Below are 25,056 nucleotides of genomic sequence, written 5' to 3' on the forward strand. Positions count from 1 at the left end.
CTTTAACTGGAATTAGGAATTGTCTAGGAAATGTCTCCAGAACCTCTCAGAAAAAGAGGATCTTTCAAGATAAAAAGGTTGTATCAGACAACAAGCACTGTGAAAAGGAAGAAATTAAACCACTGCTGTTAGTTTATGCTTCAGACCAAAAGAATGCCCAAGAATTAAGTACATATGGACCACAGAAGCACACTGCTCACCAAGACAGGTTTGTCAGCATCTTAACTTTAGAAATGAATGATGTTTTTATAAGAAATTACATGCACTTAGCAGATGCTGTTACAGTTGTGGAGTACTGAACTTAGACAAGAATAGTCCAGAGGTAGAATACTGACATATAATTTTAGCCCCGAGTTGGACACTATGCTTTGTATTGTTTGATGACAAGCTCTGGTGCCCAAAACAACAGAAGCAGTAGAAATTAGCTAGAGTTTCAGCAATTATGGCCTCAGTCTTGATAAGCCTCAGTTTCCTGTTTCCATGGATATACCATGATAAGATACCTACACCCTAGTGGTATTGACAGTAACTAACTACATTAGCAAATCTGATTATTTACGGATCTCTAATGACCACAAAGTGCAGGCTTTTTCTATTAATGTTTTGAAATATTGTCAATAAATTCAATAGCATAGTGAAGGATATTTTTCCTATTTTTAAATAAGCATGAAATACAAAGTACAGACACAAACCAAACTAAATACAGGGATTCTAAGATATCTTTCTCTAGTAGTTGGTTGAAATTCATCACTGCTTGGTAAGCCCTGACTGACTGACCAACCAGTGGTTAAATCCACTACTCTCATTCCAGCCTGCCTTATGCCTTATTGGTATTCTCCTTTAAATGTTTTCCACAGTTCAGTCAACTCACATTCTCAATGCCTGCAAACCTGAGCTATTTCTGTCTGTATGGGTATTCTGTAGTGTCTGGGTGTCTGTATTCTGTAGTTTTTATATATGCAAGAGAAGCAGACTATGCCAGATTTCTCTGTGAAGTAAGCCAGCCTTACCAGAGCAGTATTTAATAATGTACTCAAGTTATTCACAACCAGAGTGCATTCAGTATTTCAAAGAAAAATCAGTCACAACATTAATAATTTTCTTTATATAATATTTATAATTAATATTAAACAGAGGAAGAAATTTAAATACTCTAATTACTTAAATAATTGCACTACTAAATAAAAATTATTAAATGTTCAGAGCTAATTGTGCATTTTCACAAAAATAAATCAGCTTAATGCTCAGGTTCATGAACAAAGGCAAACTTAGATTTAGACCACAGTGAATGCATACAAACTAATAAAATCATTAAACAGAATGTTAAGTGATCCATTGTACATTTTCCTTCCCCTCCTCAAATATAAAAAGCACATGATTTCTTTTTTTTCAGTAAGAAAACCTCCTGACTTTTATTATAAAAAACACACTTTGGATGTTAATAAGTTTCTCTGGAATCCTGTGTCAAGCTCCCTTGGGCTCTGTGGTGAGCTCATATTAGATTAGCATAGGCACCAATTTTAAATACTACCAGAGCTTTAGGCTGTGCATTTTCCTATGCCTTCTCCTCACTGCATTCCTTCTTCCCAGAAAATATTCTTTAGAAGAGTTTCTATAAATAAAATAAATTGAAGCTTTTAATGGTTTAATCAGCTTTCCACTCTTTTTACCAAAAATGGGCCAAGTAAGAGGTCCCAAATTTTGTTAAACATATCATTCCATCTCACAGCTGTATTACAAAAAATTTTCATAATAAGCAAGAAACCTCTCCACTTTGTAACAGTTCAAAAACTGCTGAAAGAATATATTTCAGCACAGCAAGGGGCAAAAGGACAGAGTAATGTGTGACTTTACTTAATGCCACTTACCCCACAGTGGATTGTAACCATGCATCCACACACTCCAGCTTTGATTAAAAAAACCTGCTAACTACAGGCTAACCACTGCACTCCAGCTTTACCACTTTTTATTCTTTTAAAGAGATAGTAATTCACTAAATTGCTAGTGATTCTTCTGAATGATAATTTAATTATATAATTTAATTAACAGATCTTTGGTTCCCGTGGCATCAAAGTATCTGATACTGCTATCAGAAAAGAGATTTCACAGTTAGCTATACATCTTCGAGTATTATTGCTCTCTTAAGGCAATCACTGTGTAGGAGGTTATAGAATTTACACACACATGATTGAAGAATTCTTCTACGGTTTAAAAATCAGACCTTTTCTAGTGAAGACGGATAAAAATTTGACCAAGTTCTTCATGCAAAAAAAGGCTCAAGAGACCTTGAAGATTCATGCACTGGAGTATAAAACACTTCAGTATTAAAAATTCCACTGAGGGCAAAGACATCAATTAAGTGAACAAAACAGAACAGTACTCCAGGCAACAGCATTTCTTACCAAATCATTCCTCTATAACACTCAAGATAGTTCTAGGTAAACACTCCGCTAGATACAGAAAAAAAAATTTAATTGGTTTGAGACAAGACACCATCTGTTTACTTTGACAAAAATGGCCAAAGAAAATTAGTCTGTATCTCATGAATATTTTGTATAATGGAGAGAGAAGACTTAAAAATAGCTCAATTCCAAGCTGCTTGATAGACAGCTGTGTGCATTTTAGAATTGCTTTATTGTTGCTGGTGGTGCTTCTGTTGCTTCACAGACTTTCATACTTCAAACTTAAATAAGACCCAGCTGTCCTTTCTATTTTAACTTCAAGGACTCCAACTGAATCTTTATGCTTTACAATTACTTTTTAAAACAAAAAATTGATCAGAATATAAATGGTTACAATTAAGCAGTGAAATTAAATGACATCTGACACAACAAGGAGTCTATCCTCCTGGTAACAGCATCAGGCCAGTGCCAGATGGTCTTTGAGGAGACAGCAGCAGCCAAGAAGCAGAAGGTTTTAACACAAAAAAGGTGAGTAGAAGATAAATGTTCAACGCCGTTAAAAACTGAGAAACAATTTTCCAGTCTCCCAGTCAGCTTTCCCATCTCCCATTGAGTTTCCCCCTAATTTAGTTTACAACAGCAACATTGAAAAGACAAGTACCCAACAAACAAATTTACAAAAGCAGATGTCACCATGATTTTGTAGGTCTCCATCTACCAATTTTTTTTTTTTTTTGCATCTTCCTACTCAAGATAGCAAAATCACAAGTCTGAGAATTCTTTAAAATAAGTTTTATGTAAGAAGAAGATAGATCACTCTACTTTGTACTATTAAGCATTAGGTAAATTTTCAAAGTCAATGATTAGCTTAAATCTCATACCTACAAAATTTTCCAAGGAGCTCTTTATGAAGCATTAGAATACAGTGCCACATTTCATACTACAATCTATAGCCCTGGATATATACACCTTGCAAAGGAGTTCCAAAAACCTTCATTTGGCACTTATCAGAGCCCCATGTCTTTGGCTCTCCAACAGAAGGAAACTGATATAATCCACACAAAATCTTGTCTCACTGGCTTCAAGTTACAACTTCAGAACTAGAACAACTTACACACCATCTTTAGCTTATTCTATATCTTTCAAGGATCAAAATGTCAACACGGTGTCTGCATACCGTAACCCCTGGGAATAATTTTAGAACAATTATTTCTATAAGTGATTGCTCTAGGAAAAGCTTTTTGCCACTGTAAAAACCCCAAACAACTGGAGTCAAATAGTTCAGCTATTTTCATAGAACTCACTTCATCAGACATGTGCAAGAACAGATATGCAGGTGAACAGAAAATAGCACTACTACCAGCTCTCACATTTTCAAATACCAGGTATATGAAGCTACTTGAGATGTAAATTTGGAGGAAGGCTGTATTTTAGACAAAAGCAAACAAAAAAAAGACCCTCAACCTGGGCAAAAAGTGTTTTTGAGGGCTGAACCTGTACATCATTTTCCAGGGCTTATGCACTGGAAAAGTGTTTATTCTATAACTTGATGCTCTCTTGCACATCCATTTCCACAGCAACAGACAGCAGTGTGAGTGTATTTGTTACCTATGATTCTTGCAGGTAACAAAGGCCCAACATTTAATCCATCTTTACTCACTAGATGTGATAACAACTAGAAGCCATGAATAAGTATTCCTACAATTTAGTCAATGCAATTGATTGCTGAAGCATTTAAGATTTCAGTACAGCTAACTAATTCTGCGTCAACTAGCAAGCTTGGTATATTTTTAATACAGGAAACTGAAACTGAAAAAAAATGCTGCCAGACTGATTTCCTTTTAAAACAGTATTATTTTAAAGTATTTCCAATTGGAGCATTAAATCACAGCAAGCTGAGGTATTTTTCTGTTTCATAAAGTACCTAGATAGAGCATTGCTTCCTTTATCATATTCCAACCAAAATATATATTCTTTAAGCATCACAATTTCACTGTTGAGAAGTATAAATATACATACATATGTATTTCTGAAAGGTATTTCATGTAAATATGCTTAAGCATGAAGCTTGCCAAGAGGTTCATAAATCAAAACTGCTGTATGGCTAGAAATGATCAGAAGAGCAAAAGTTTATAAATGTTCCTATGGCTCTATGCAGAAAATAAAAGTTACACCATTTTCTCACACGTGAAAGCCAACTTTTGAACAGTAAATTCCTCCTGAAGATGAATACTTAATTGATAAATGCACACACATACACTTTCACTCAGTATGGGAAATACTGGGATTTGGACCATGTTCTTTCAAGTTTAAGTGATGGAGTGATCCTGACCAGAAGAGCACTGTTTACCAAGACCTCTGTCATCCACTTAAGACCTGACCTGAGTAGGTCTGGGCTTGGGCTGTGCTGCACTAACTCCTAAATTCCTAGGGTGCAGAATAAACCTAGGCAGCTGATTGTAAGAGAGGAGTCTACAGGCAGCTTCCATGTGGCATCAGCAACTGAGTCACTTGTGTGTCCTCACCCTTATGGAACAGGGCAGCACCAAGTTCTCACACAAACTTCCTTTATGATTGACAGCCACAATGAGTAAAAAAATACAGCAATAACTCAAACAATGGAAAAGGAAGAAACTCTCCTTATGGATAAGGAGTGCACAGCCTGCTGCAGGTGCATTCCCATCATCTGTGCCATGCAAGATTATTTATACTAGTCTGTCTTTTCAGACTCAGCTCTAATAAACAGCATTTTAAATCAACATGATAAACCTATGATGCTTTATGTAAGTTCCCAATATGCAGTTAAAAATTAATCATTTTCATAGAGGTGGAAGAAATGGAAAAATGGATGAAAAATCATCTTTTGATAAAGTTTAATTTGGTAAAACTATTATTTATATTCTGAAAAAAAAAAGATGGATTTGTTGATTTAATTAAATGAGAAAAAGTCCAGTGTCTTTCTTTGGAAACCTAAAGAGATATTTTGTCCCAGACAAACAAACAAAAAACCCTGGTGTTTTGAATATTACAGGCTCCTCTCATGAACAGGAAACTTCCAACCCCTTCTATCCCCTCCATTCCTTCTTCCTCAAAAAAAAAAAAAATTACACCCAAAGTTCTGATACTTTCATTACAGGGAGGAGCTGGAATTAAGAATTTAATACTTCATCACTTATACTGAGGCACTGTGAAAGATGCTTTACATTTCTTTGTTGTAATTTGCCAAGTACAAATATGTTTATCCATATATTTCAAAACTGAAATACTTACTGAGACTTAAAGCTCTATACAACTTTATCAAGTTACAAGTTTTTGACAGATGATAAAGTATTTCCAATCCTTTATTTACACAATATTAGCACGGTAGTAAAAAAAAATAAAAACAAGAATTAATTCAGCAAATTTGAACAAAAAACCTAATGAGCTTTAAAAAAACCTGTTTTATGTGCTTCAACACTGAGGTTTCCTTGGCATACTTGTTTCTATCATTTTCCGAAATACCTACTTACCAGGAAAACCTTCAAAAGTGATTCTGTCCCCTGGTACTGCTCCAGGTGGAGGAGCCAGAATTTCCACTTTTTCTGGGGAGCTGGCACACATCACCATCGCTTGAGATACTACTCCTCTCATCTTTGCAGGCTTCAAGTTACAGAGTAGCACTGCCATCCTATTCTGCATCTTGGGGGAGGAAAACAGAAGGATGTGAGTACTTAAAATGGCACATGGCTTTGGGGACTCCCATTATTTTATTATAATGAAAGAATTACAGTGATGAGATCTTACCATGACAAGTGAAGCGTAAGAGAAGCATGTAGCAACAGATTTACAATTTTAATGGCTGGTCAGCAGTAACATAACATTTAAACCCCCAAAGAGCTGGCCAGTGAGTAAGGGATTAAATGCTGAAATGTGACATATTTATCATGGAAATATAAAATATTCAATTACAAAAATTAAAAACCAGGTGAGGCATTTCACTCGCATTCCATCTTTATTCATTACAGACCACCACTTCAGTCCACTTTCAATATAGCACTATTAACTAAACAATGTCTATTTAATGATAATAATAATTTAATGATGATAATACTAAATATAACAACAAGAAGTCTACAAATCAGGCCCATAGGTAAAAATTTCGATCTGTATCCTGGAAGCTTAGAGGTCTTTTACATAATGAGCTCACTTGAATCCTAAATTTTCTCTTAGTTAACCCAAATGCCTTGAGTGTTTTTTAGCCACTGAAAATGGCTGTATATACTGAACACTGAATTTGTTAGTGCAAACCTGTAAAACATTTCTCTGTTTTTTGTTTTATTTGAATAATTACAATAGTAAACCAGGGAAAATACTCTTTGTTCAGAAAAACTGCCATGCTTAGGACTCTAAAACAAACCACACTTTCAAACCGAATAAAAATTAAACCCTGAACATTCTTAAGAGACGAAGTAAGGATGTCTTAATTCCTATGCTACTAGTGCACATTATATGTAAGTATTTAATATTTCTAGATTTTGGTCTTTGTGCATCACAGTACAAACTTTGAACAAAACTTTCAGGATTAATAATTAATAAAATTCATATGATCAACTATTTCAAACACTGCGTATTTTCCAAGCACAGCACCTTAAAAAGCAAAAATATAAATAGCCAAAATGAAGCAGTTAGAAGAAAAAGTTATGTTGCATCAGTTTCAAGCCAGTCCACTGATCGAAAATTTCTCAAGTTATTGCTGTGGAAATAAGTAGCACAAAACACAAAAAATGATTGTAACATGTCAGTGACTAAAATGCAAGTTGTAGCATTATTTAGCACTGAATAACAATTAATGAATGAAAGGCTAATTATTGGGTGGACAATCACAATGATCTAGAAAGAAAATATTTCAAAGCATTTAAGTGGATGGAAAAGTTTCTACTACAAAAATCAGAGTATATCATTCACAACAGATGTAACTGTAATGTATCCTCTTACAACAAATGGTTGTAGAATAGCATTTCTGGAGGATGATGGTGGCCTTTTCTTGTTAAGTTTAAGACACATTCCCTGCATTCCTATTCTTCACTTCTGATCACTGACATGAGGTTCTCTTAGGTTAAAGACTATAAGATGACAAAAAGTGACACTGGAGAACTGCCTGAATTTCAAGAAAAATTGCTTGAAACAGGTATCGATGCTAGGAACACACATAGATCCACTTCAAAAAGCCACATGCAGTGGCAGAAAAGCTGTCAATTCCTTCTGACATTTCCGAAATTTCCCCAGTTGTTCCCAGCTACCAAAAGCATTCAGCAATGGCATGGTGCACCTTGTGCCAAGATCCTTCCATATCCCTGTTACTTGTGACACAACTGCTCACGACAATAGAGGGCACAACTTCTGACGTGGCTTCACCACCACGTGAACAAAACCACGGCATTTCACATATAAAGTGGGCATGCTAGAAGTTTTCACACCCATAAATAACTTGCACTGCATACTGAAATGTTAGTGAAGATACATACTGTGTTTCCTAACCAAAAGTAAAATCAGATGATACAAATACTACAGCCTCAAACAGTGCTAAATTACCACATCAAACACCAAAATCATAAACAGCTGAATTTTTTGTGAAGAAATTTATGGCTATGGTCCTTGATCTGATGTATATATTTTTATTTCAATATATGGCAGTAGACACATGCCAGGCCTTCACATTTTTGAACACTTCAAAAAACACAAAAAGATGGAAACTTGCCCCTAAAAATTTACTGTCTTAACAGAGACTTGCCAAAACCAAAAACAGACACACAAACAAAAACGCTCTCAAAGAATGTGCAAGGATGATCCCTAATTCTCTGTTAATGAGTACTTCAGATTATTTTTCCACTCAGAAAGAAGGTTAAAAAGAAAACACTCCTGCTACCATTTCACCCTATACACTCCATGCTTGTAAGTATGTTTAGAATGGCTTTAAATATTTTCCTCTACATGCTTTCTTGAAAGCAGACTGCTAAAAGCAAGCAAGTTGAGATTTTGCCCAGTGCAAATCCAGTGAGTGGACACCATCAGGTGACCCGTGCAGAATAATTACTATATTCAGGTGGGCTTTTTTGGTTCAGTAACTTTCTGTAGCAAGAAAAAAATCACAATTTTAATTGTTTCCTATGCTTGCAGTCTTACCATGGGGACAGTGTGCAAATATGGATTGAAAAGACATTTAAGAAAGTGGAGCTTTTTCCAGACTAAGATCAATTCCTTCATGATCCATTTTGCAGTTGCTCTACACAACACTGTTTCAAATGCCTAGCTTGTATTTGAATTTAGAGCAACCTTCACTCAACTCCTCTCACCCTCTAGAAGAGGTATGAAAGGAAAACTAAATCTTGAAATCTTAGGTTATTCAAAGGCACCCATAAGCCATCTGTGTCAAACACCAAAGTGTATCAACTAAAAAAACCATGGACACAGATTCTGTTCTGGACAAGGAAGTAAAAGTATGCATTTTGTATTCCACTTTTGTTTAAGCTATTCACTGCCAGCTAAGTTGAATTTACATGCTCTCTGCTTTACTTCATGCCAAATATTTCAACAGGCTATAAAAGTGAATTGGAAGGCAAAGGTTTCAAAAGTTTGGATCATACCTATGACTTCTCTACTACATAGTAGGAAACCTAAAGGAAGAGTAACATCTGTTTAGTTTAGGAGTTCAGTGTGCACTGATGGCAGAGGAATTAGAATAAGATCCCAGGATAGAAGTTTCTTCAATCAGAAATGGATTTGGGGTAAGGGTACTTCTCTGCTTTCTGGCAAATGTTGTTAAGTATTACTTCCATCTGCATTTTATTTTTGTTTTCATGACCGTACAAATCTTTTAGCAGAATAAAAACATATCCTATAAACAGATGAATGCCTTATGATACTTTAGGAAAGGAAAAGCTATCAGTAAATAATTTTGTCAATACCTTATCCAGAGGAACATGTTTCACCAAACCGCTGACAACAGTCCTTGGGCTTGCCTCACCAACATCCACTTGTTCAACATACAGAGTGTCTGCATCTGGATGCTTTTCAGCAGTAATAATGCAGCCAACACGAAGATCCAGACGAGAAACATCTACAGGTTTTGCATCGCTACTTCCAGCAGCTGGCTGCTGCTTCTTCTCCTTCTTTTCACCTATTAGAGAACATTTTGTTCCATGAAATAAACATTAAAAAAAGCACAACTAACGTATATGACTACAGCAAGGGAAAAGTGAGCTACAGCCTCAGCAATAAGCATAAATTCTGTGCAAAACACAGAAGAAGAGTAAAGAGTTAGCACCTCTGTTACCAGTTTCCACTGGTGAATTGTCATACACACTTCAATTTACATCATTACCGCAACTAATTACCACCTCCTGTTTGCAAAGTCACCCTGAATTTAAGCGCAGCTAATAAGTGTGACATACATACTCTGACAAAGGCCACATCAATGACCTGATCATCCCATTTGAATAATTAGCAATTACCAGTAAGCCTTGCTATGGTGTTTCTCCAGCAAAAGGAAACTAGGGAATCACAGTCCATTAGGTTATGAGTGCTCATCAGCATGGTACACAGCCAGGAGCTGTGAAGTCACTGCAGCTGCACTGTCACAGCTGCAACGCAACCCTTCAAGATGACATCAGCCAACATTCTGCACTTCCCAAACACAAGAGTGCATGAAAATGCTCATGGCTTACAACATTCCCCTGGTGTGGTGTCTTTACCCCATGATCATCACACACACAGACTGTGCAGTATAAAACAACAGTGAAGCAATACTCCCCATACTCAGCTGCTTATATAAATCATGGAATCATAAAATATGCAATATTCCTTTCAAGATGAGCAAGTTACATCCAGTTTATAGATAAGACTGTGCTGTTTAGGAGATGTTCAAGACTTGTTTAACAGCTGTAATCTCTGGGAGATTAAAAAAGTCTAAGATGTGCTTATTTTAAATAAGCATATTCTGTTACTCTTTCATCCAAGATAAGTTACATATTAATGTAAACTAAACTCCCTTCTTAAGAAAGCAAAAAAGGAAAAGTGGACACAACATGCAACTTGATTTCATTCATCATTGTTCTAGGATAGGCATGAAATCAAATGATACATTCAACAATAAAAAGGAAATATTTTTTAATATAAGCAACAGCTCTTCAAAAATATTTGCTCATTTATGATGAAAAGCTCTAGTGATTTGGGTTTTTTATGTAATTGACAATTTGATTAATAAAATCAGTTGTATATACAATAACATAAGAGAAATGGGATAAAAATCCTAATCAAAATAGCTAATATATAATACCTAAGATCATTCAAAAGACCTGCAAAGTTTATCCTTGGTGTAATTCCACACTGTTCTCCATGACATTGCTCTACAAGAGAAATGAAGTCTTTCCTCAAAAGAGAACATAGCAAATGTGTACATGGTGTGTATACACACAGATACATAGAAAATATGTATGCAGTTCAATGCCACAGGCTAAGGAGAAAAATGCATTCCTCTGGCCAGTGTCAGAGTCAGTCCAGAATCAAATACACAGAAATCATACAGATAAGGTTTGCAAGAAGTAGAACAAAGAATATGAAAATAACCAGAGAGGAAAGAGATGACATAGGTGACAGAAAGCAAAGGGATTTGAGATAGTCCCTAATTTCATCAATTTCCAGACTTAAAAACAAATTTTACGTACTGGCTACTTCAACTGTTAAATGTAATACCTTCAACAGATGCTGAACTCCCCAGAAACAGCCTGTGCAGGACTACTATTTAATGCTTGTGCTATATTTCAGCATAAGGCAAAAGTCTAACTCTGCTTTCCATATGAGATGAGCTGAGTTGGTCAGAGCATGATGCTAGTAACACCAAATTTGCAGTTCAACCCCAGTATGGACACCCTTAAAGAGGTGGACTTGATGATCTTTGTGGGTCTCTTTCAACATAGAATATTCTGTGATCTGCATTTGTCTGACTGAATTTAAGCCACTTGCATTGTACTTCCCCTCACTATATATAAAAAGTTTCATTTTTCCTTGCTCTGTAGCCGCTAAATACTTGAGGGAAAAATTTAATTGCCTGCTATGACATGTGGCCTCTGCTTTTGTATTTACAGCTCTGTGGAATATTAATGAGTCAAAGGCTGAAATACATTAAAAAATATAAAATAGCTTACAAGTATCTGTACAGCTCGCCAGAAAAAAAAAGGAACAGCGCACTATCACAATATCAAAATTCTGAAAACCTGTACAAATCTAATAATGGCAAATTAATAATAATCTGCATAAGAGAATGACTGCAAAACATGGTAAGTTGCAAGATACACTTGCACAAAAGTACAGGTGTCCAACAGACATGCCTTGTTTTTTGTTGGTGGTGGTTTTTTAAATGAGGAAGTGCAGCCACATTAAACAGAATTTGGCATGTATCCCATGCAAGGAAGAATCTGTAACTTACCTGACAGCCTTCATTAACTTCAAGTATTTTCAAGATTTAAGAGCTAGCACATGACTCTTCCTACTGCAGCTACATGAAAGCTTTTTTTTTTTTCCTCAAAATCATGCAAAAGCACTTGCACAAATTAAATACTTCAGCTGCCTATCAGAGATAAGAAAAGTGAAATACCTTTTTTTTCTACTTTTTCTTTCTTTTTCTTTTCTTCATCTTCACCTTTAATTTGATCTTTGGAACCAGAAGATGCTGTAACTGCTGTAGGTTGTGGAACATCCTCTGAAAACGAAGCTGCAGAAAGGGTTGTACCAGGAGGAACTGCAACCTGCTTTACTAAAATCAAAACCCCAAAAGTTACGGGCAGTACCAGAACTTTGAACACTGACATGTTTAAGTGTACAACACAGATAAAAAAGCAGAGAGAACTGAAAATTTTGCTTAATATACTAAACCACAACTGGTGAGTAGTGAACCACATTACAAAATACGCTTCAGAACTTAATCTACATATGATTATTATGATCAATTAAAACAAAGTGTTTGATTACACATTTTTAAATGCAAAAGAGTCCTAAATACAAGAAAATATATAAGCAAACAACATCTTTTTTTGTAGTTGATTTCAACATCTAGTTATTTTTTCTACCAATTCCCTATTTCCCATTTGTTTCATTTCAGTTTATAACTACTAGCTCTTGTCATACTGGAGACTATTCCATAAACGAATTATGCACAAAATCATTTTCATAGCGTATTCAGATCATCCATCAACTCTTATGATTAACTTTAGAAACTGAGCCTGAATAAAACAAAATTACCTGCAGCCCTAATGTGATCTGCTGATTTCTCTTTTCCCTAAATTCTCCACATTACCTTTAACAGCTCTTTTTAACTATAGATACATAATTCTGGATATTGCACTATCCATCTCACCAGACAGAAGTGTAAGAAGCACCTCCCTTCTACATTCTGCTCTTTGAAAATCTCACCAAGACTTTTAATCCAATAATTGTACAGGGTAAGCATCATCAGTGCACCAGGCAGTACCATCAAGGCTCCCTTTCCCAAGCAAGGATAGATGAGAGGATCTTTTGAAGTTCCTTTCAATCATTTCAATGTTTTATTATTAACGACTGATACATCCTTCTGGTGTCACCATGACAGAATTCTCCATTCTGAATACGTTTTGTTTTTCATTTCAGATATTTACTAACTTTCCTGAAGAACTGCACTTCGCTAGTTGAGGCCTGTCCTCTTCAACACGGAAGTGATTTGCCCAAATTATACACTTAGAAACAGCTTTCTAAAACAATCTGAATATTAAACGTGTTGTACCAACAACCACTTGCTTGCTAGTTGGGGAAAGTCTTTGTTTCTCAGGTTTTTGGAAAAATATCTTGTGATATTTTCAATCTTCCATGTCCATCTAATTTCTGTGCTCAACTACTTAGTCCTTTCAGATCTAAAAAAACAACTACTTCCTTCAAAAGAAGAGATCTGAATTTAGTCCTATTACCACTTAGATTGACTAGCTAACTAAAGGAAGATGCACATCAAATATTTCCTTTGCCATCTTGGACCAATATATCTTGAGACCTTTCTCAAGCACAACAGATTCTGTGAAATATCCCACACCTGTCAAGAACCGCTGCAGACTGAAAGACAACAGAGAAATATAAGTAATGGTTTGGTTTAGTACATGCAAAGTACTAAAAAAGTACTTTAGTATTAAAAAAGTACATTAAAAGTACTTTATTGGTGTCCAAAGGAGAAAAAGAATTCTCTGTGTTCACAACATGTTAATCTTTTTGAAGACTGAATGTGCTTTTACACCAGTAAAACATTCAGTGCAGTTAAATGCCAGCATCCAGATACACTGGATACTATCTTAAACAATTTAGAATTCTGATAGCATGGGTTAATAAGAAGAACTGTTGAGGGCAGAAGAGCAATAATTTTAAAAGACAACATAGTGTAGCTGAAACACTTCAGTTTCGGGGTTTTTTTCCCTCTTTTCTTTTTTTAATTTGATGGTACAAGCTGAATAGAACTATATAGAGGAGAGCAAAGAAAGAGTAAGTCCAATGGAGGGTTTGTCTAAAGCACAGAATCATAAATTCAGAACACATTGTTTATAAATTTACATAACCACAGCTTTCCTAGTAAGACCCTGACCATCTGTACTTTGCACCATGGCTTGATCTTTCCACAGTGATCTTTCATTCATTCGGTCATGTTAGATTAAATATTCAAAGTAGCAAGAAAAGTTAGACATGTAGCAATTTCTACAGAATTACAAGGAGTCATTGTCATCAGTGAGGTTCACGGCCTATTATGCAAGGCACTGAACAAAAAAATGCAAAGAACTAGTTCCATGTCTGATTAAGTTTAGTATATAGATCTGTCAGGCCTGCAGCTTATTAAAATGTTGGAATCAAGTAACTTGTAATAGGCATGGAATCAGGGAAAATCCAGAATTTGTAAGAAATACCATAGAGTCACATACAGAACAATAAAAATCAAGAAGAATTAAGATAGTTTTGTGCTAACTACATCACTATTGTATGAAAATAGCACTTTTTTTCCCCACCTCCATTTCGAATTTCAGCCTGAATCAGCTCCTGTTTCAGCCCTTCAATTTCTTTCTTCAGTTTAGCATTTTCTACACGGAGCTTCTTCTCTTCTCGGAGAGATGCTTGCAAGACTAGAGTTAACACATTAAAAAAAAAAAACAGGTTTCAGTAACTAGCATTCATCACTTTGGACACAGAGGTTTGTTTTTAAAGAAAAGTGAAACATGGTGAGCCAAACAGCACAAAAGAGAAAAATTTCAAGGAGTATATAATCAGAAATACTTAGGAATTATTTTTTTTGTTATTGAAATAGACATTTTTACAATACTTATATAATCAAACTGCCTCTCAATATTCTATCTTCTCTGTCCCTTAAACAGAAACACAGGAAAAAACTCTGAGAAACCTACATAAAAACCTTGATGATGTTTGTAATACAGAGCACCTTTATTCACTGATACAGTTGAGTACAAAATATCAAAGTTGAAGGTATGACACTCTTGAGAGAATGCCACAGTTGTGAAAAAACAGTATAAATTCAGGATAAGGCATAGTCTCATATTCTTTCCAAGCCCCTTGCTCCCTTCAAATGGAATCATGTCCTATCAAATTTGTGTATTGATTCTTCCTCATCCATACCTCTTCTATTTCAGAATAAGCAGCTTCAAACAAAACCAAACCAAACCAAACCAGAACAAAAACCCTCACAACCCACATGACAGTCAAGTGGGGCTATGATTGCAAGGTTCATCTTGGAGAACTTGAAACACGCTTTAAAGGCTGACACACCAAATAGTCTCATTTTCTCCTATGTGCATTTACTGTTAACCATCTAGTTAATAGGTTTAGCATAAGATAGGTAAATCCTTACTGGCTTTTTCCTTGAGCAGGGCAACTTGTTGCTTGAGGTACTCAATAACTTGATCGGCCTCTGCACCCTTCTGCTCCAGTCTGTTCAGCACTGCATTGTTGGCTGCCATCTTTACCAAAAAACGGGATAAAAACCTAGACAAAGAACAGCCTGAAATTAATGACTTCTTAATGCAATAACAGTATTATCTCTTACCACATCAAGCAGTTATCAAATCAGTTGCTGAATAAAAAAATTTGCTGAGTGAAAAGCTGGGCTCCTACCTCCTAATGCAAAGTCCAAACAAAAAGCAACGTTAAACAGAATCTGATGTTTGACAGCTGCTTTCAAGTGTTTTGAAAGAAAAGCTATTTTTCTTCCCAGAAGCAGAAAATGTATTCTTCCTTCATGAAACAAAAGACAAAAAAAAAATCTGCCTTCTCAGAAAGAAAGGTATTAATACATAGCAGAGGGGTGGCGGTGGGGAAACGTGGAAGGAAATAAAAGGGAAAAGATTGGACAGAAAAACAATGTGTCCTGGGCTTAACTAAAAAAAAAAAGTGTATATCAAACTTTATTGAGACTAAGAAAATGGAATCATGCCACAAAAATTTCCAAACGTTTCCAATAAATGTATTCAGAATATACTGAATACTTCATACATTGTGCTTGTGCATATATTAAGACTTTACTGTTTTACTTTTAATAGTCATAATTCATGAGTATTTTTACTTATCTGAGATAAAACCAACTTTTATCAGAGGTTTACACCTTCAGAGTTATTTTAGCACCAATTTTGATTTTTCGATTTTGCATCCACTAAAATGGAAGGGTCAGCAGACAGATAACAAAGAAGCAGGGAACACAAGACCAGCAAAGAGCACAAATAAATGCTGTCTAACCTTCTTTTATGGTATTCACTATTTACTAATGTTTCACTAATTTTCCAGGAAGTAGTTATGCCGTGTGTACAGCCTTTATTTTTTGAAAGCTCCCAAATCTGGCCTACCTTCCTTCTCAGGAACATTTGTGTCTAAACACAAGAGCTCAAATAGTGGCAACAGAATGATGAAAACCAGTTACAATCAGTCATATCTGCAGCAGACAGCACTTTTTCCCTCCCACTCAGTATCTAAATGAGAAAAGAATCTGTACTAACAGCTGCCTCTTCTGTAAATCAAGAAAACTGGTTACAGGTGGGAAGAAAAGATCTTTACAAGCAATCATGATTTAATTCCTGTGAGGTGATTCAATTCCTGTAAATTTGTCCATGAACTGCAACAAATGAAAGAATTGGTAAGAAAATGGCAATCCAGGCACATGTATTGGCTCCTCAACTTTATCAAAATCCAAAATGCCTTTTCTCATATCAAATTGGCAGATAACTTCCTATTTTATTCCAAGACTATTGTAACACTATGATTTAAATCTGGTTCTAACATACAAATAATATTCCCTATTGGGATATGCAGCAAAAGTCATGCTGAAGAAAAAAGAGATTAGAAATAACTGAAAGGTGAACAGCTACAATCACACTCATGCCAGGGTTAACATACTGCCTCTGCTGCACTCTAGAAATCAACACACGTTTTTTACATCTGATCTTATGTTACAAATAACTCAAATGTCCACAGGAATACATATAAATAAAAAAATAATAGTAAAAAATCCAGAAAACTAACTGCAGTTATTAAGGAATAGTGCATTAAAAAGGAATAGTGTACTTAAAAGTTCCTAAAATAAAATTCCCAAAGCCAGAGAGAGGTGTAATAGTTAGATGATGCCTGGGGTATCTTGCATATGTGATGCGTGAAACAAAATCCTGCCTTCTTTGCAATGCAATACAATCAAAGTCAGTTTTACACACACTGTTTCACTTAAAGATGTGAGAGTATTATGGCCATCACACCTTCCACTCATCCACAATAGATTTTTCTTTTAAAAGAAAGAAACTCTCTTCGAGCAAAGAGCAGAAAAATCTCCCCAAGACAACTAAATTAATTTTTATATTCAAATTAATGTCTGCTAACAAGGAAATAATTTTGTTTTCATGGGCAGACTGAAAACAGAGAGTTTCAAAAAGGAAAACAGTGATTCCAATAAGTTCCTAATTGAGATGTCAAATGGAAACAGACATAAAACTATTATGGCACAACACAGCATAATACAAAGCCTGGGATATTACAGTCTGCATACCAGTAAGATTTCTTGCAAGCTACAAATTCTCTCAGGGGAACACAATACTAACAGTGGAAACTTTTCCAACAACAGCAAAAATGCTACTAAAACTTCAAAGTGAATAGAACTGGTACATTTTATAGATTTTAGCCAAGTTGGCTAATGAACTGAAGATCTGGAAATGAAGTTACATTATTACAATTTTCCCACTTGTCAAATAAATTTCTGTAAAGTTAGTATTGTAACAATAACACAAAGGAATAGGTATTTCCGATGCTAATATAAAAAGGCAACAGGCTGAAATGAACTGCTGCAGGAACAAGCACGGGAACCCATACAGCAGAGTGATAAAACTGTATCCAAAAAGGGCACATGAAGACAAAAAAGTAAGATCCACCCTTTATTATAGAATACACAACACATTAAAAATATGAGAACTGCAACAATCAAAGGTTACAGTCAATTTTCTTTTTTTTTTTTTTTATTTTTTAACCTTTACCCTATTTTCTTTGCCCTCTACTATCCTATCACCCTAACACAAAAAATTCCTAAAACAACCAACACTTATTGGTGATACACAAACTAAAAATTGAAAAGAAAACCAGAAATAATATAGCTTAAAAACCAGATCATAGCTCACTGCAAATATATTCTGATCTACTTAGGAAAAAATGTCCCAAAGAGCAACTGAAAGTAAAGTCACTTCATCCAATTGTGCCTAATGAGCTCCCTTCCCCTGCTCTGAAAAAAAGGTATGGTGTAGTTCCATTCAGACATTCTGGAAAAGTCTTTAAGTTACCTGCTTGCATAGCTAAGGGAAACTGTTTTATCTCAGACCTCTGAGGACTGTGTGTTATTTGCAAGACACTCAGGACCACTCCAAAACCCACTTGCTTCACTCAATGGAACTCAATCTTGAAAGACTCAAGCTGTAGAGTTATTCATTACACTGCACATCAACACATGAGAGCTGTTTAGTTTCTCATCATTCTACTTGCTGATTACGAGAGTTGCTCATCTTTTTTTAAAGTGAAAGCACTGCCTGATGCCATCTTCTAAGTAGCTGCAGTACCCTTGCAGGAGAAAGCAGGCACTATCCTATTTTGCTGCTCAAAAACAAGTAATGTGGAAGTGTCCCCAAAGTGGCCAACTCTCTATAACAAATCAAGACTTCTCATATAAGTACAAATTATCCCCCAAATTTTAACATGTTTTACAAATACTTTATCAACATTGGCCTCAACCTAAGAATATATCCAAATCAAAAACTGAACACACAAAAGACGCTAAAAATGTAAATCTGGTTGTACCTTACTCTTCAATGTTGTCTATTGTTAAAAACAAGAAAAAGTTAAAATCCCCATAAAATAAATGGCAAAATTTAAAACTTAAAACTCTAAAAATTAGTTTTGGAATCTGTCCATAGTCCAAACATGGAACCAATTACTTTTTACTATTGGAAAAGTAACCATTAAAGAGAAAAAAAAACAAAACAAAACCACAAACAAGCAAAATAAAAAGCAACACCTGAAACTGGAAAACAACTGACTCCTACAGCCTAAAACAATTAGCTCTGAGCATTCCTTTTTCCAGCTGGAAGTTTTAAAAAGCTCAGTACTTTGAATCTCTCAGCTTTTTCTTGCAATGCTTTCCAAATATCAACACACAAAGTAAGATTACAACTGCAGGAGATTCAACCACAAGTGCCTCCTTCTCCTCTCTTCCTCTCCCATGTACACGTTAATTCCTTCACAGTAAGAGGGTAAACTTTGACAGCCCACCACACCTGGACATGGTGGACAGAGGATTCTCCTCTGCACTGAACTTTGCTCTCACCCATCGCTGCTCTTTGCTCTGTGCTTGCCATGGAGGAATCAAGCGTTCCTAAAGCAAAGCTAACTCTATTCACCTTTCACAAAGAGCAGGTAACAACCACACAATGGCCCAGCTGGCATTTTCTGTGAGGAACATGCTTATGGTATGTTAATGAGTGGCTGCCAACCAAGACCTAAGATTGCATTTTCTCACTAGACAAAAAAAAAAAAAAAAAATCTGCAAAAAGACATGCTGGCTTTTCAATTGAGATGATCTGTTCAAATCAAACAGAACCAGTGGTATACTCTAAAAGTTATCAACACCACAAAGGTAATTTCTCCAATGCTAACTAAAGTTCAATAATTTAAAAAATATAATTAACATTAAATACTATAAAAAAGTACTTAATGTTAATTCCCCTTCCTAAGCTTTTGGTCTAAAGTCCTAAGGAGATCTCAAATCAAACTCTTTTCCTTCCTTTGCAGAATTGTGGCCAACTTGTATAGCAAAGTATGCTACTCCCTGTAAAAGACCAAGTACTAACAATCACTTTGTTTCTACAAGAAGTGTGTTCAAAGCCTTCTATCTGAGCATCTTTTCTGAGTATGGTCCTTTCTGGCACACAATCTTACAAAAACCCATAAACATAACAGAATGTGCCAGCTGTTTGCCAGATTCTGCTTTTCTGCTTTCCTGTGCTTTGCACTTCTATGAACTGTGAGGATACAGTGAACCAGATTTGAGAATCTCACATCACACCTTTTTATTCTGCAAGGTAAGGAACAACAGTTTTCAGATCAAAACAGAAGAAAGCAGACCAGAAGTATGTTTCCTTTGGCTGAACCAAAGTAGCACTGCAACAAGGCAACTGTTGTAACTCATCCCATATTTTTTCATCTTGGAGAACTGAGATCCACGCTTTATAAATCAATTCTTTCTTAAAAGTTCCTTCTAACTTGTGATAAGATGTTCTAGGCCTGATGCTGTCAGCACCTTTTGCTAAGATTTAAAATACCTGATTTGATGATTTTACATTTTTGGTAGAAAAATTTAAGACAGTTTTTAGTTTTCAAACCTCCGAAAATTTAAGCTATATAAAAAAATCCAAGCCAAAACACAGGAGAGCTACAACTAATCAGTTCTGTGATCAAAACTTAGTTTTGACTTGACTTCACTCTAAGTAACCACTCCACACTTGACTCTAAGTAACGCAAAGAAAATCAGCAGCAATTCCCCACTTGTCCTAGGGAAGCAGTAGCCTGAAACACTATGTTACAAATTTTCAGTTAAACAGGTCTGTTGCTAAGACATTTTGGAAATCAAGTACATTTAGTAAGTTTCATGCACTTATACTATTCACTACCACAAAAGGTTGGGTATTTCACGGGGTCTATACCTGTTACATGTTGCAAAACACAATCATGGTTTTTATACCCATATATCCCTTCTCAGGAAATTAAGTTCCAAATAATCATGTGATTCCACCCTTAACAGACAGAAAACAATCATATTTATTTATTGGAAATGTAGGTTTTCCACAGTTTTATGTGTGGAAAAATATAATTCCTCAATTAAAAAAAAATCCTCAATTAAAAACCAGTAATTCCTCAATCAAAAAAAAAAAAAAAGTCAAATATGGAGCTGTTCACAAACAATTTCAAAAAAATGTGCCTTTTAAATCCATATATAAATAGGCAAAGTTATCAATAATGACCAATATAATGCTGAGAAAGAAAACAGAAGAACTTTTAAGTATGAGGTACTTCTGCATTGCATTACTATCAAACCCATCATTTCCTTGTTATAATGGAGCAAAAAAAAGACATAGTGCACTTACACTTAAATACCATTTCAAGCACACTTGAGGCATGCACATATCAGTGAAGATTTAACTACCAGCTCAAGTCTCTTTCAGAATTAAGTTTATGGTTAGCTTTCTAAGGGAAGGATGTATGTTTCCTGAATAGCACAAAGTTCACACATGTAAAAATATAATACAAGGCCTTAAGCAAATATGTGTAAGTATCCAAAATGTAGATGCTCACCCAGGTTCTTCTCCACATATGGCAAAGGACACCTATCAAAACATTTTTGGCAGAACAATGGCAAACACTTGAAAAGCAACAGCAAAATTAAAATTAAAAAAAAAACAAAACAAAACAGCCAAACAAAAAAAACGACCCCCAGAAAACACACAAACAAAAATCACTCCCAAAAGAAACAAAAAACAAGCCACAAAAAAATTAAAAAAGTAAAAAAATAAATCAACAAAACAAAACAACTCCTAACCCCAAACCTAAACCACAACTGGTTTGGTTTTGGGTTTTTTCCCAAAATGTGAGCAGTATTGGTAGATTGCAGTACAAAAAGTTGAAACCTAGAAATTATCAAATGAATCATCACAGAACCTGATTTTTGAATCGCAGTACTAGACCAGCGATTCTCTGCCAGGTACTAGAGATTTGGGTACTGGAAAAGATCAAATTAATTTTTAACTACTATCCTGGTATTTTTCTAAAAAAATAATTTTTCTAAATTTTATTGGAAAAATTCTATTTTTCTAAAAAAAGAAAGGTCATTTTAATAGGAACAAAATGAAGTTACAGACTAAATTAAGTCTGTAACTTCATTAAGAGGGTGTTACAAAATATGTCAGCACAGCTTTAAAGAATCATAATTGCAGAAAGACATCAGATCTTGTCTTCCTTTCTCCCCAGACTGTGATTGCTGTAACGGGGGCTTTAAACAATCAAACAACCTGGTTTGTTTGGTTTTTTTCCTTTTAGCTCTTAAATACAATTTATTACGCATTCCCTGTCTATAAGCTTCTGTGTGGTCACGATTGAAAGGAATTTGCCAAGCACCAAATTAGTAGGCAAAGCTGCACATTTTTGCTGTATGTTATTTCAACTCACATCTTTGGCACTGTGAAAGTCAGAATAACTGCTTTGCAGATTTTCAAACACCAGAATGTCTAACACAGTCCATCCAAGTTGGAATGTCAGCTCTGTGGAATGATTTGCTAGCTCTGGAGAGTACAGTCCAACCCTTCTGGCTGCCAGATAAATCAGGCTCAATCCCAGCTGCAGACAGGTCCTTTTAGTAGTCCTAAGAGCCTACCCCTCCCAATTTTAAAGGGCTGTAAATAGTAAAAACACAGAAAACTGAACTTTTTCATATTGAAAAACACTGCAGCATGAAAGAGATTTTTTTAACATATGATGGAATATCACACAACAAACGGCCCATCCACTGGTACCAATTTTGAGACAACAGAAGTTACTTAGTAATGACTATTTTTAAACGTGAAGACAAGTCTGCCTTGAAAGGGAATGATGCACTGAAGTTACAAGCAAGTCGTAGCATTAATGAGACAGGCAAAAATCAAACCTATGAGAAGCAATGAATGAGGAAGTAAGGCATACATTACAACACATAATGAATGAAATTGCCAGACCTAATTTGCATTAAAACTGATGTCTTGATATGGTAGAGGTCATTAGAAACTCAATCAAACTCAGTCAGAAGTAAAAATCATTTTAATTCAATTTCTATTTCAAGCCTTTTAGTTGATACCACATTGTATTAATTAACTGCATCATACCTTAACACACTACAGCTGCAACACTCAAAAGGTTAAGAGTACTTGCAGCTTTATTCACATCTCTGATGTAAACTTGTGCTGAATGTCCATTCAGGGAGAAATTTCTACTAATGCTTGCCTCAGCCCAATTCTGTATCAACTTTGTGTTCTTTCCCACCTCTGAGGAGACACTCCAAGGACAAAGCAGAGACATGATCACCCTTAAGGAGTTCTGCCCAGGTTAAGAGAGCAGTCAAGCACTTGGATGTGGTCTGTAACAAAATTTACACCTTAATTTATTAACCTGAGCAGTCTGCCCGGTAATTGAGCAGCCAAGGACGGCTCACAGCGCAGCTCAAGGAAAAGCAATTTCTTTGAGCCGCTCAACTGAAGTCTCACCAGGTTCCACACCCACTGCATCTGCCAGGTCCCTGCAAGTTCCCTAGAGATTCATCTGGCTGTGCTTTGTAGTGCAGGCTGCAGTTTAAGTAGCAGCTCATATGCCAAAACAGTTGGACAGCCTTATGTATTTTTCAACAATGTTTATCTTTCAAATCCCACTGCATTAATATTTTAATAATACTATCAAAATCTTTCAGTAAATGATCGCCACATGCACAAGAAATTCCCACAATAAATCCCATGATGGGAAAGATGCAACACCCACAACACGCTGCCTCATTTCTTTGACTGTAATCTTCGATTTCCAAACATAAAATACATGTCTTTGGAACAGAAACCTTGCATCAAAAACTGACAAGGTTTTTTTGCTCATTTCATTTTTCTTTCATTTTGTTGGGTTTTTTTGTTGTTATATATAGATGTGTGTGCACATACAAATATATATATATTAAAAAGTATTTGCTATTCATGTCTCAAAGTATCCTCATAAAACTTCCCTGACAGGTGATGAACTTTACAATTACAGACACACACATATGCCCATAAATTCAGAAATTTAAGAGGACTCAGCTGCATCTGGACAAGTCTGCAAGGTCAGCATATGTCACAGGAACTCAAAGAATCTGTACTGTGGTTCACCCTCTAGGGTTTTACTGGGAAAGTAAAGTGAAAGCTTTCGATTACTGTTGTAACTACAGAGTAAACTACTCATAAATCAGAGAGAAGAATCAGAACTGCACTGAAATCTACCTGTTGATGCCAAGTAGAAGAGTTTCTTAGGCATTTAACTGATTCTTGTAACTTTATCCTAAAACAAAGCCAACATTTACACTACTTCCTTAATTTAGAGCAAGTGCAGCAGTTACAGAAAGGAAAAGAAAGAAAGAGCTGTTTACACTCTCTCCCCGAGAGAAGTCTCAGTTGAGAACAAAGATGTATTTTTAAAGTATCCTTCAAAATCTGGTATTCATCTTTTGGGTCAGTCATAGCAATAAGGATAAAAATCCTTGTCAAAAACCCTAGCTGCTAAGAAGACACTTCAAAAATATCTTTTCCTCAGAAACTTGAAGTTTGAGAATAAGAATATCATTTAAAATGTATTTTATGTCTGCAATAGTGTGCAAAACAACGGTATTGGTTAGGTAGTTCACAGGAACATTTCAGTTCCTAATGCTCTTAATATCTGAAACCTGTCTGCTAGTTATCTTACATAGTCCAAGTGTGTTAAAAAAGAACCTTGAAATTTACTACTTTTACATTAATATCAGCTTTTCTACATGTAAAAGTAGTATCTTGTAGCACAGCTAAAGGAAAGCAGGACTTAACCATTCAATTAAAACAAGTGCTCAGGTTAAAAACAACCATTATTTACTCAAAAAAGCACTGAGCAGACCTCATGCAGATGTATTTTGAAAGAATCAGTGTCCTCTAACTTCACACACATTAGCAGCTGCTGGTATTTACTGAGGCAGAACTTTTAGGCATACTTTATGTGGGCCAAATAACACCTGAAGAAAAAACTGAAAATGTGCATGTTTGTGTGCACATCTGTGTGTAAACACTGCAAGAATAATGGCAAACATCTTTTAATAGGGAGCAACAAAGCTGTCAAACAAAATTTTCAGGGTAAGAGCAGTCCTTGATGAACTCTGAGCTTGTAGCTGCAGCACCTTATTTACACACACAAAAAAAAAATCCCACATATCACAAATAATTGTACTTTCCAATGCTGAATTTACTCACATAATAGAAGAGGATAATAGTTTAATGAAAACCTTTAAAAATACTAACTAACC

The 25,056-nt window shown here is 35.5% G+C and overlaps 1 protein-coding gene across 1 annotated transcript in view; it reads right to left on the minus strand.

Annotated features, from left to right (window-relative positions):
* Positions 1–25,056, minus strand: part of AIMP1 (aminoacyl tRNA synthetase complex interacting multifunctional protein 1) — a 31,719-nt gene that overhangs the window by 392 nt on the left and 6,271 nt on the right. The window contains exons 2-6 of the mRNA XM_038135824.1: positions 15,304–15,437; positions 14,450–14,563; positions 12,034–12,192; positions 9,347–9,558; positions 5,912–6,080 (exon numbers count right to left, since the gene is read on the minus strand). Of these exons, the coding sequence (XP_037991752.1) occupies positions 5,912–6,080; positions 9,347–9,558; positions 12,034–12,192; positions 14,450–14,563; positions 15,304–15,437 (788 nt within the window). The remainder of the gene's footprint in view (positions 1–5,911; positions 6,081–9,346; positions 9,559–12,033; positions 12,193–14,449; positions 14,564–15,303; positions 15,438–25,056) is intronic.

The sequence above is a fragment of the Motacilla alba genome, chromosome 4, assembly GCF_015832195.1.
Source record: "Motacilla alba alba isolate MOTALB_02 chromosome 4, Motacilla_alba_V1.0_pri, whole genome shotgun sequence".
Lineage (NCBI taxonomy): Eukaryota > Metazoa > Chordata > Aves > Passeriformes > Motacillidae > Motacilla > Motacilla alba.